Source organism: Syngnathoides biaculeatus, chromosome 17 (genome assembly GCF_019802595.1).
Source record: "Syngnathoides biaculeatus isolate LvHL_M chromosome 17, ASM1980259v1, whole genome shotgun sequence".
NCBI lineage: Eukaryota > Metazoa > Chordata > Actinopteri > Syngnathiformes > Syngnathidae > Syngnathoides > Syngnathoides biaculeatus.
In genome coordinates, this window is record NC_084656.1 from 18369249 (window position 1) to 18381470 (window position 12222).

General features: G+C 41.6%; 2 protein-coding genes across 3 annotated transcripts; one reads left to right on the plus strand and one right to left on the minus strand.

Moving 5' to 3' along the window:
* Positions 1-386: 386 nt before the first annotated feature.
* lman2la (lectin, mannose-binding 2-like a) lies at positions 387-6243 on the minus strand. Of its 2 annotated transcripts, XM_061847655.1 has the most exons (9): positions 5900-6243; positions 5591-5709; positions 4106-4223; positions 3937-4019; positions 3446-3478; positions 3127-3288; positions 1914-2028; positions 1498-1620; positions 387-1419 (listed from the first exon to the last, which is right to left on the minus strand). In XM_061847655.1, exons 1-9 carry the CDS (start codon positions 6102-6104, stop codon positions 1277-1279), a joined length of 1101 nt encoding a protein of 366 aa, XP_061703639.1. In that variant the 5' UTR covers positions 6105-6243; the 3' UTR covers positions 387-1276. The 2 variants fall into 2 exon arrangements, with proteins under 2 accessions (XP_061703639.1, XP_061703640.1); XM_061847656.1 differs by lacking the exon at positions 3446-3478 and having other exon boundaries at positions 5900-6233.
* A 397-nt stretch (positions 6244-6640) lies between these two features.
* On the plus strand, positions 6641-11960 carry mtfp1 (mitochondrial fission process 1). The gene is made up of 4 exons (XM_061847666.1): positions 6641-6795; positions 8486-8613; positions 8707-8939; positions 10187-11960. Exons 1-4 carry the CDS (start codon positions 6726-6728, stop codon positions 10251-10253), a joined length of 498 nt encoding a protein of 165 aa, XP_061703650.1. The 5' UTR covers positions 6641-6725; the 3' UTR covers positions 10254-11960.
* The last annotated feature ends 262 nt before the right edge of the window (positions 11961-12222 follow it).

Below are 12222 nucleotides of genomic sequence, written 5' to 3' on the forward strand. Positions count from 1 at the left end.
TCAAAATGGCGTCCACGATAAGTTGCACCAAATTCATTTTTAAAAAATGTATATTTACATACGGGGACCAGCACCCCAAAGAAAACAAACCATTTACTCTTGACTACCTTAAATTTGGGCCAAATAAAAAGCTCTGATTGTGGCATATCAATAGAAAACATTGGCATATTTTCCCAAGAACATGTTTTTGTTTTTTTTTTTAATTTATTTTTTAGGGGTGGGGGGTTGCAATTATGAGAATAAAGTTGTATTTTTTAAAATAGCATTTGTTAAAACAGCAATAACATACACAGTCTTAAATGTATTTAACATTCATTCATTTCATATTCATTTTACTACAATAATTACTGCTGGAACAATTCGGTTTGCAACCTGACTGCGTACTGTCCAACAAATATAATTTTTATTTAATCAGTTTTTATGTCATTGATATTTCACTATGACAGGACATTTCAGCTTGGCATCTAACTACACGCATAATATGACGGAACAGAAATGTAAATTCTGAAAACGTCTGAGCGACAGCGTCCACCACACACTCAAATGTAAAATATTTAATATGAGAACAAAAATATTAAATGACACATTTAATCAAATAGCTTGTTGTGGACTATATTTAACCGTTTACTACACACACTGTAGTGAGCAGAGCGTGGAGCGGGACATGCCAAAATTATGTACGTACATCCAAAGTGTATAAAATGAAGGAAACATTTTAAAAGACTCGTCATACATGTGTGTAAATATTTGGACACTTATAATAACACTTCGGAATTTCATTATTCTGCTCCGTTTTCACGTCGGCTGCCTAATTATGATGAGCACACCAAAGGCACTTCATAGTAACATTATTCTTATTGTCATCAAATTATGATTTTTTTTTGTTGTTGTCAACGTCGTCTCATAACTTTCAATCCAAAAGATTAATTTGTTGGTGTAACATTGTGGCATTTTTACCCCCTAAAAAAACGTATCAATTTTTAATTTTTAATTGAGTTCTACACATGGTAGTTATGTTTCATTGTTTTTAGGATTATGAAGCGGTGCTTGGAATCAATTTCTCACCCGGACCCAAAACGTTTGAGGATCTCAAGTCAACAATAAAATAATTTGAGATTTACAGTAAGAGTCAGATGTAGCTGCTCGGACGAGGATGAGCATCAATCATCTCAAAATCTCTTACCCGCAGTGTGTGGACTCTGTGCAGTCAAGTTCCGTCCCCAAACCCAAAACCAAACCCAAACCCGCCCATCCAGCCATCGGTCTCCTCGCCACCTCAGTAGAAGCGCTTGCGCCGGCTCTCGTTCCAGTGACCGTAGAGCAGCAGGCCGACGACCAGCAGGAAGATGCAACCCAGCATGGAGAAGAGCACTGTGAAGAAAATGGCCAGTCCGCTCATTCCTTCCTCGGTCCGACTCACTGAAAAAATAAAAGACAAGAGAAATTCGGAAGGAGGGAGGGAATGAAAGACAAGTTGTGTGTATGTGTGCGTCTTACATCTGAGCAGTTCCATGTTATCCACGCTGGGGATCGTGATCTCCTCCTCCTGTTCTTCCTCTTCCTGTTTGGTCCGCAGCACCGTCAGTTGGTAGAGTTTCAGCGAGATGATGTCGTGGTTGTCTAGTTATTCGAGTCGGGAGAAAGTTCATTAAAACTCCGGAGGTCAAACTGGATCGCGTGCGGCACTAGAAACAAGTGCACGGGAGGGTTTGGTACAATACAGACCGGAACAAGACGCACGCTCGACAAAGTACGGTAGACTCCAATTTTACTAAGTAGATCTTAGGGTAAAAAAAAGACAGGGCACCCCTGCTGTAAACCCTTAAGTCAAGGCACCCACGGTGTAAATCCACCTCCATTCAATCCGAAGTACTGCGTGTGTGATTGACGCAGGTGCCTACAAGTTGTCCCACCTGACAGGTCTCCTGTAATTGCGCTGGCGCCAAAATAAAAGCCCTTGGGCAGCCGCACGCCAGGCAGATCCAGGCAGTCCCGCCACTCGTGCTGTCCGTCAATGTCCAACATTACCTGACCAACACATAGTTTATGATATTATCTTAACGACATGGTGCATTTCTACACCAATGACAACAACAATAATAAACAATATTAAATTCATCCACAATTCCAAATCCTGTACCGGATCGATTTGGACCCAAACCACATAAGAATGACATACACTGAAAGAAATTGATGTGGATTCACCCTGTAACCCCCCAGCAAGTATCTCACTTGTTTGTTTTACAGTAATGCATCGGTTCTCGACCACAATCCGTTCCAGAAAAGTGAATTGTTCGAAAAACGAATCCAAGTTTCCCATTACAATGAATGGAAAAAGAAATAATGCGTTCCAAGCCTACAAAATGAGGCTTTTTAAAGCATTTTTTTTTTAGCTTTTCCTGAAAATAAACTGCACAGTAGAAATACATGTATACTTTAAATACTTTATATTATAAAATAATTTAAGAAATGTATTTGCTTAAAATATATGCTTTAGTAGTAGAGTACGCTAGGCTGGGAGTGCATTGCAGTATCTGTGCCTGGTAAACTTTTTTTATTAACAAAAGTGCAGAATAACTTCAAACAAACAATAAAGAGGGGGAAAAAAGATTTTCTTTGGAGCCGGGATTGGGGGTTAAAATGAGATGATGAGAATGAGATGAGAATAAAAACAACTGCCACGACACAGAGCCTGCGTTATACAGAATAACAAAAGTGCGCTGATTGTGCCGCCCGCGTGATGTCATTTGCGTTTTTTTTTGGGGGGGGGGTTCGAATAGATAATAACAAAGCCTGTTGTGGGTGGGTCAGGTGCTTGCGCCGCACGCATTATGTTATTTACGTATTTTTTTGGCGGCGTGGGAATTCACAACAAAGCGCGCCGTGGATCAGCTGGTCTGGCCGCGCGCAATATGTTATTTCCGGGTTTTGTCGGGGGTGTTCGAGTACCGATTTTCGTTAGAAAATTGAAGCAAAAAAAAAATCTCGAAATTTTCGTTTGAAAACCGAGGCTTTCCTGTATTTGTTTAGCTTCATTTTTGCTCTTTTCCTGACTGTAAAGCGCTAAATCAGCTAACGTGCTAACAGCGTGCGAGCGTGAGGACGATCACGAGGGACGCGCCTCACCGTCAGCCTGCGGCGGACGTATCGGATGAAGAGGAAGGTGTCGTGCTTCGGGTTGCGCACCATGGCGTTGCAGCCCCCCAGCTCGGTGGGCCGGCCGTCCCGCTCGTGGTCGTAGCCGACGGTGCCGTTGCCCACCATGGCGAGGATGAAGGGGAAGACCCTCTTGTTGGTCGGTAAGAGGAAAGCGTTGCATAGGTTAGAAGACTTCAGTCATTATTATTATTATTATTGTTTGTTTATTATTTGTTTATCATCGCAATTGCGAACAACAAGAAAACCAAACGCACACGTCAAACATGCACGTTCCAAAGTTGGTTACCTGCGCGCTCGGCGTGTATCTCTTTTTTTGTGCCTGTCCCCGCGCGAATGCACAAAAGAACACAAAAGACAGCCCCGTTTACACAACACTGTACTAGTACTACAGTAACAGTAATCCCCCACGAGTGCCTTGCTGCGGATAGCAAAAAAAATATTAAAAGTAATTTATTCCCTCCTAAAGTTGTTAAAAATGGGATAAACAGTAATAGCAAATGTGGCAAAAATGATGGTTGCTCCCATCAAAAAAAGGATAAAAAATGTAATATAAATAATAACAAAATAATAATAAATAATGACTAAAAAATAAAAATATTAAATATATGTATAATAATTTATCAATGTATATATTTTATTGTATATGTATATTATATTAATATATATAAAAAATGAAAAGGTCATTTCTTGGATACTGATCTAACAACATACGGGCAGGAGATTACTGTACTGCTTGACCCACCGTGACCGTCGACCACAGAACGCAAGAGTGTGCACCTCTAGTTGTTTCTCCTCGTTGGGATATGTGTCCACAAAAACTCCCAATCCGGTGAAATTGTCCTTATTCCCAAATACGGGACCTGTGTGTGTGTGATAATGATAAAATGCATAAATTTTTTTTTATTAAGGGAGTACAAAAAAAGAGCAATAATGCGATAATGTTTACCTTTCTGCATGCGCTCCTTCGTGTACCAAATAGCCAAGCCGTCGCCGTTGAGGTTCTTCTTCCCTTTCCCGTGGATCTTGAAGTGCACCTGCATCTCCCAGTCGTTCAGGTGGCAAGGCTTGGAGGAAGACACGTGATAAAAAAAAAAAAGTCATGTCCAGGAATAAAAAATAATAATAATAATAAGTAACCCTAAAGCGGTCCCCCGAATATTCGCTATTTCGCATTTGCGTTTCTGCTTCTTGTCCCGATGCAGCTTCTAAAAGCCTGTGTTCTTTACTTATCAGTTACAATTGTAATATTCACAAACATTTTTACATACAGTATTGTGTGTACGTGCCAAAAGGTGTGTTTGATGACATGTTAAGTCGTAGTACAACAGTCCGTGCTGCTGTGTTATTTAGGCTAGTTATGCTAGCTAATATTGATGGTGATGTTTAGGCTAGTTGTGCTAGCTAATATTGTTGGTGATGTTTATGGCCGTCTCCCCCAGTGATCTTAAAAAAAAAAAAAAAAAAAAGACTGGATGGGTCAACGGGCACCAAAACTGAAGTTTCCATCCGCCATCTTGATACTCCCAAAAAAAACATGCCGACGTGTGCAGCGTTAATCGCCAGTTTCGTGGCTGTGAGGAAATATTCCACAGGTAAGTTAAAAAGATTTACTTTGAAACTGTTGAAGTTTGTTTGTATAGGTTATTTTGTTATTTTCTGATGATCTTAATTCACTTGAACAAAGTTTTGTTCACGGTTGTTGCTGTTCACTGTTCACTCTCTGCTTCACATTTGTAGGCCGAGGGTTTTTCGGAAAAAAAGCGATGTAAATATTTTCCAAAACTTCAGTGGATAAGCAAGAAAACACATTTTCTGTGAATTTTTTTGATGAATTTCACAATACAGAACTCTGCAAATTGAATTTGATTTTCAAATGTGAGGAAACAAGTTGACATCTTCTGTCTGAAATAGGACGTCGCAGAGACAACAAATGAACAATGCGTTTAGCATGTATTTTCCCATATTTCCAAAAATATAGCTCACTGATAGACTTAAAAATGTATGTTTTTATGACAAAAAAATGCTTAGTTTTTTGCTATGTTATGATGATAGTGCTTCACAGCGTATTTTGGTAAAAGTTAACATGTCACGGAAATCGGGCCTCAGGTAATATGCAAGGTTTCTCGCTAGTCACGGTGTTATATGTCTTTCCTTTGCACTTGCCCTTTTTTTTGGCTTACCAAGTCGAATTCTAAATCCTTCCAGTTTTAATTCGAGATGCCAAATTTTGAGAAAACCCTCCCCATAATCCAACCTGTAAACCACGTCCTCCACACGTTTTGGGAGTACCAAGATGGCGGCCAACTGGCTTCAACTAATCGACATACCGCTTGATGTGTACACTATTTAGTCTTTTTTAGGTCACCCCACGACGCAAATAAAGAATACCTGTACCTGTACTGTACTGTACTTCTATTTCCACAATACTCACAAGGCGGCTCCACACTGCCCCCTGTCGACTCTGCATGTCAGGTGTGAGTCGCACCTGCTCCGTGGTTACCATGGCATCGCCCATCAGTTCCCAGTGGGAGGAGCTTAAAGACCCCACAGCTAAAAAGCGAGCACACAAAAGGCACTTTATTAATATTATTTTTTCTTTGCCCCCCTCAACGGTCACGCGGACTATCGTGATGGTCAAACATGGTTGTTTTGGCAACTAATATGCACCAGATGTGAAAAAGCAGCAAGCGTTCTATCCTTCTAGAATATTCCACTCAATAAATCCGGGGGTATACTGTACCTTGATAGGGCTTGGTGAGGGAATACTCCCGTTTGAGGAATTCCTCCAATTCGTGGTCACCGTCGGCGAAACAGTGACCAACGGTGAGGATTAAAACAACGAAAGAGGACAATAGCGCAAAAGGCGCCATCGTTTGCCGGGAAACTAAAACAATTTGGTTTGATTTGGAGTCCCGCTTGCGCCTGCTCCAGTTTACGGCGGCCATAGTAAATCGAACGTCACCGCCCAGTCGTGTTTCCTATTGGTTCTGCAGATTGTATGGCACACTCTCATTGGTTTGTTTTACCGCCTGTCATAATAAACGCCGTCTATTGGCTTAGTTTTATATAAAGGCGCGGCCATATAGAAACGCTATTGCAAAATGTGCACTTAGCTATATATATATATGTACAAAAGTGCTAAATGTGCAACATTTTGAAAAAAGGTGCAATATTTCTGTACCTTGCAGGTTACTTTTGTTTACATGACAGCAGTGTTTTCTTTACGCTAATTATTACTATTAGAATGACAATTATTGTACTCAAACGTTGACTTTCCATTTATCTCATGCAACAATTTCTGGGTTAAATAAATATTAAGATAATTAAATAAGCACGGTGTAGTGTTGAAATCTGCGTTCGAACGTGCCTCCTTTTTGTTTATTCATCGTTATTCAGTTCATAAAGCTCACTGTCGTATGTCTCGACCGTCGCACTCACTCGGCGTGTTGGATGCTGCGAGAGGTCCACGCCTACCGGTGACCCCCCCCCCCCCCCCCCCCTCTCCAGGTGTCTCGACTCGTTCACTGAGCATCGGTCCGATGGAGTGAATCACGCCGCAGCGAAGCATGGAGCCCACGGACGAAACGGCGAGCAAAGCGGTCGACATCTATCGCGACACATGGGTCCGCTTCCTAGGTGTGTAATATTTTTTTTGATTTTTTTTTTTTTTGGGGGGGGGGAGCTGACATGAAACACGCGGAGAATGAATACAGAGAGCAGGGTGACCTAGGAGCTAGCTGCTAACTAGCTAGCTAGCCGTCTAGCTAGCTAGCAGCTGTGGTAAAAATGTCTATTTATAGCAAACGTGACCGACAAGGGCACTTTGTAGCACAAGTCTGTGACAAGCTTTTTTTTTTTAAACTTTGACGCTTTAACTTTTTTTTTAATTCAGGGTGAATTTTAGGTGTGGATTGTGTTAGCAGCTCGGTCAGACCAAAGTAGTCGAGCAAGTTCAAGATGAGGCAGTGACTCACATCCACTTGGGTGTCAGAAAGTCACGAGAGAGTGGATCACTTTTCTCTTTTGTGGAGAAACAAAACCTCCCTTTTTTAATCTCCCCACTAGTAGGTGCAAGCACAATATGCAGTACAATATGCATTTTGTGGTGCAGTAATACTTTGGGGAAAATGTGCACATCCTGAGGAAGGGTACAAGGGTGCATTTCATTTTATATTTAAAAAAAAGTGTTTAATTTATTGTAACCGTTTTTGATTAAAAACACGTCATTTTTAAAAAAAATGAATTTATTGTAATCTTTTTTTTGATGAAAGGAATATTTTTTTAATTTAATGTATTATCATGATTTATTTAAATTTTCCTTTGTTTTACTACAATGGATTTATGTGACAAGAAGGGTGAAGAGGCTGCAAATAAACACATTACGCAATGCTCATAATATTTATGTTTTGAACCCTGTTTGATCCACGAGAAATTCATGGACGCGGACGACTGTCACTGACTACAATAGTTTCAAATTTATACTTTATTGCATGTTCTCCTCATACCTGCGTGGGTTTTCTCCGGGCACTCCGGTTTCCTTCCACATGCCCCCCCCCCCAAAAAAAAAAAAACATTAATTGGAGACTCTAAATTGCCCCTATTTGTGATTGTGAGTGCGGCTGTTGTTCTCGATGTGCCCTGCGATTGGCTGGCGACCAGTTCAGGGTGTACCCCGCCTCCTTCCCGTTGACCGCTGCGATGGGCTCCAGCACTCCCCGCGACCCTTGTGAGGATAAGCGGCTATGAAAATGGATGGATGGATGCGACCATGGAATTGCGTAGGAAAAAAAATTAGAGGTGAAGAGGCCGCTGCAATGGTGGTCCCCAAATAAACATTATGCAGTGCTCATAATAATATAATTATATATATATATATATATTTTTTTTTTTTCGTTTTGCACCCTGTTGGATCATGGACCCGCACGTGTCACTGAATTTCATTTTTTACATTTTTTTGCTTCAATGTATGATTTACTTTTGAATCAATAAATACTTCTGCAGTTTTTTTTTAATTCACTTTAATTTTTTTCAAATTTATTCTTTATTGACTGCAAAAAAATCATTTCAATCGATTTTACAGCGGTTAATTTGCGCGATTATGGAACAAGAGATTAGAGGCTGCTGGCGTGCTGGGCGCCTCTCAACAGGATCCCGCTTAAACAAACATTTTGCCGCGACGCTAATAAAACCGCCGCTGGCAAATTCGAGCTTTTGATCTGCGAGAAATTGGAGAGGATCTGAAATTTACTTAAAGATAAAAAATGAGTGAAAGGTAGATCCTCTGTTGACCCTGTACGCCCCCCTGCCCCTCGCCCCGATTCCCCAGGTTACGCCAACGAGGTTGGGGAGGCTTTCCGCCCCCTGGTGCCGGTGAGCTTGGTGCGGGGCAGCTACGCCGTGGCCACCGCTTACGTCACCGCTGATGCCGTCGACAAAGGGAAGAAAGCTGCTGCGGTGAGTGGCGGCGCCGGAGGAGGAGGTCGAATCGGACTCCGTCGCCTGAGCCGCACCGGTGATGCCGCCCGGTTCTTGTTCCGCTTGTTTTAGGCGCACGCGGACGAGCCGGGCCAGACGACGCGGGTGGCGGCGGCGGTGGCGGACACGTTCGTGTGGCAGGCGCTGGCCTCCATCGTCGTCCCGGGTTTCACCATCAACCGGGTTTGCGCCGTGACGCTGCACCTGCTGGGCCGCAGCACCAGGTTGCCCCTGCCCGTGCGCAAGTGGACCACCACGGCCGTCGGCCTCTCGATCATCCCTTTCATCATAACCCCGATCGACAGGTAGCGTGCGGGTGTTTTTTTTTTTTGCCGTGGGGCGCTACAAATGCATGGCGGGCCGCGAATGGTCCGGGAGCCATAGTTAGGACACTTTACTATCACTATTATGTGTGTGTGCGTGTGTGTGAATTTACATACACAGCGGTTATGGAAAGTGTACACACCCCTGTTCGAATGCTATATTTTTGCAATATGAATTAGAAAACAGGTGGCACGTTGGCTCAAAAGCGTTGGCCTCACAGTTCAGAGGTCACGGGTTCAATCCCAGACCCGGCTGTGTGGAGTTTGCATGGTCTCCCCGTGCTTGTGTGGGTTTTCTCCGGGCACTCCGATTTCCTCCCAAAACATGCAACGTTAATTGGACTCTAAATTGCCCCGAGATGTGATTGTGAGTGCGGCTGTTTGTCTCTATGTGCCCTGCGATTCAGGGTGACCCCGCCTCCTGCCCGTTGACAGATGGGATAGGCTCCAGTACTCCCCGTAAACCTTGTGAGAATAAGCGGCTAAGAAAATGGATGGATGGATGGATTGCCCATAAGTGTAATTGTGAGTGCGGTTGTTTGTCTCTATGTGCCCTGCGATTGGCTGGCGACCGGTTCAGGGTGTACCCCGCCTCCTTTTGAATGGTATTATATGTATATATACACACACATACAGTGATGCCTCAGTTCTCGACCGCAATCCATTCCAGAGAACAGTTTGAGAAGTGATTTGTTCGAAAACCAAATCGATATTTCCCATTACAATGAATGGAAAAAGAAATAATGGGTTCCAAGCCTAAAAAAAATTAGGCTTTTTAAATCTTTTTTTTAGCTTTTCGTTATAATAAACTGCATAGTAGAAAAACATGTATAGTTTAAATACTTTTTATAATAAAATAATTTAGGAAATATATTTATTTTTTGCTTAAAATGCATCCTTTAGTAGTAGAGTACGCTAGCCTGCTCGGAGTGCATTGCCGTATCTGTAGCGAGTTATGTAATTTCCATTTTTTTTGGGAGGGGCGGGGCATGCGAATTGACATTGATAAAACGCGTCATGGGTGGGTCAGCTACTTGCACCGTGCACATTATGTTATTTCCGGGTTTTGTCGGGGGCGTTCGAGTACCAATTTTCATTCGAAAACAGAAGCAAAAAAATCTCGAAATTTTCGTTGGATAACGGGGTCGTTCGAGAAAGGAGGCTTGACCGTATATGATATTATATACGACTGTCAAACCGCTGTTATTTACCCCATGTACACCTTGCAGGTCTGTGGACTACTTGCTGGATTCGAGCCTTCGGAAGGTCTACGGTCACGGCGAGAAACAGGAATAACGAGCGACAAGGCACCAAAGGATTGCGTGGCGCCATAAAGTAAAGGGATTTTATAGTAGATCTTTAAATCGTACTGTATAACACTATGCAGGAGTATTGCTGTATTAATATGACATGAATATGACGATCATCTTTTATTCATGTTACACGGCAGGGTTGTACTTTGCTGTAAGTGAGCATAAAGCGGGGTACACGCATACTGATGACAGGGTAATTGTCACATTTTTCCTCTTTTACGATCAGAAAAAGACAAATTGGGAGATGTCTGAAAGATGATCGTGAATGAGGTCAGAAACTGAACGTTAGCCAGTTCAGCTCAGTTATACACGCGTCCAGAACCGGGCCAAATTTGAGCCTTTTTCATGGCGTTGAAGCATTTTTTTCTTTTTTTTTTTCATCTCCAACTTGCTGGGAAAATGGTCGTGACTGACAATATCCCAAAGTATTCGGTACTATATGTACGTAATGTGTGGTCAACATCTCCACAATAAAAATTAGATGATTGCGATGGCAATGTCCTGATCAACTATGGAAGTAGATTTAGTGCCATCAGGATTTTAATTTGAAATGCCAAAGAAAACAGGATTTGAATTTGAAATCACATTTTAAGTAGTTGCTACAATTCACCGACTGTGCCACCAGTGATCTGAAATTGACACTGCCTAGTGGCACAGACGGTGAATTTTAGACAGCGAATTGTAGTTACGATTAAAAATGTGATCAATTTACATTTCAAATACAAATCATGTTTTCTGTGGCATTTCAAATTCAAATCCTTTTTCACTTCACATTTCAAACTCAAATACTGGTGGCACTGATCTCCTTCCATATTAACGGTTAAGCTAGTTTCCATCTATTTCTTCTTCTTGTGTGACTTTCCGGTAAATTGGATGTCCAATGACACCATGCTGCACCCCTGTGGTCAGTTTTGTTACTACAAAGAGCATTGTGACTTTTACAAGACTAGTTTTTGGTATGCGTGTCCCTCGCCTTGAGCCATAAATTGTGTTCACCACCTTGTTCCTCACAATTTTAAATTGTCTGGTACCCCCCCTCGGATGCACTTTGATTCTACCGAGTTGTAAGCCATGGGAGCCATTGAGCAGTGCACTAGGAAGATGATTTACTCCCACTTTTTGCGACGCGGTACTGTAAATGCGGGAGTCCTGACACGTATTGCTATTTAATCTGTTACCGACGCACAACTTTGCCGTTTTCTGTAGAGAAACACTTGTTAAATGGAGGGTGCGGAAACTTATGAGCTATGCAAGGGAATCGCTGCCGTTTAGCAGCAAGGGTATTCAATATTGAGTGTTTTTTTTTTTTTTTTGGTCTTATTAGCAATAACTGTCACTTTTTGAGTTTACATTTATTACATGTTTCTTTCGGTGCTGGGGGAAGAAAAGCAAGGAGGCCTAAGGGATCGCTAATGGTACTGTGTTTATATACAGTTAACATTTCAGGTTTTACATGTAGTAGTTTTGTTGGAACATACATAAATATATAATATATAAAGTATTTGGGTTGAGATGTGGGATGGGTTAAGTCTGAGCAATATTTTAGAGCAATATTTTCCTCTGAACTGAATATTAAAGCCTCTCTCGTCGTAGTGGACCCTCCCTCCCACACGCTTTTACTGTTTGCAACACTGGAAAGAGAAAAAAAAAAACTTGGAACTGTTGTGAAATAAATATTACAATGATGTGCGTATTGTGTTGTATTATTTGTTTTTAATGAGGTTTCTCAATTTTGATGCTCAAAAATGTGGTAAAAGTGTGATATGATACTGCATAATGTTGCAGCAACTTAAAAAAGGGGAAAAATATATTTATGCAATACATAATGGATTTGCATTCAATCTTTTTACAAATTTTTAAACATTTAATGAAATATAAATTGTATCAAAATATTTTGGGGAAAAAAACTTTGGATGAGCATTTATATACGGAAATTTACATCATTTGAACAC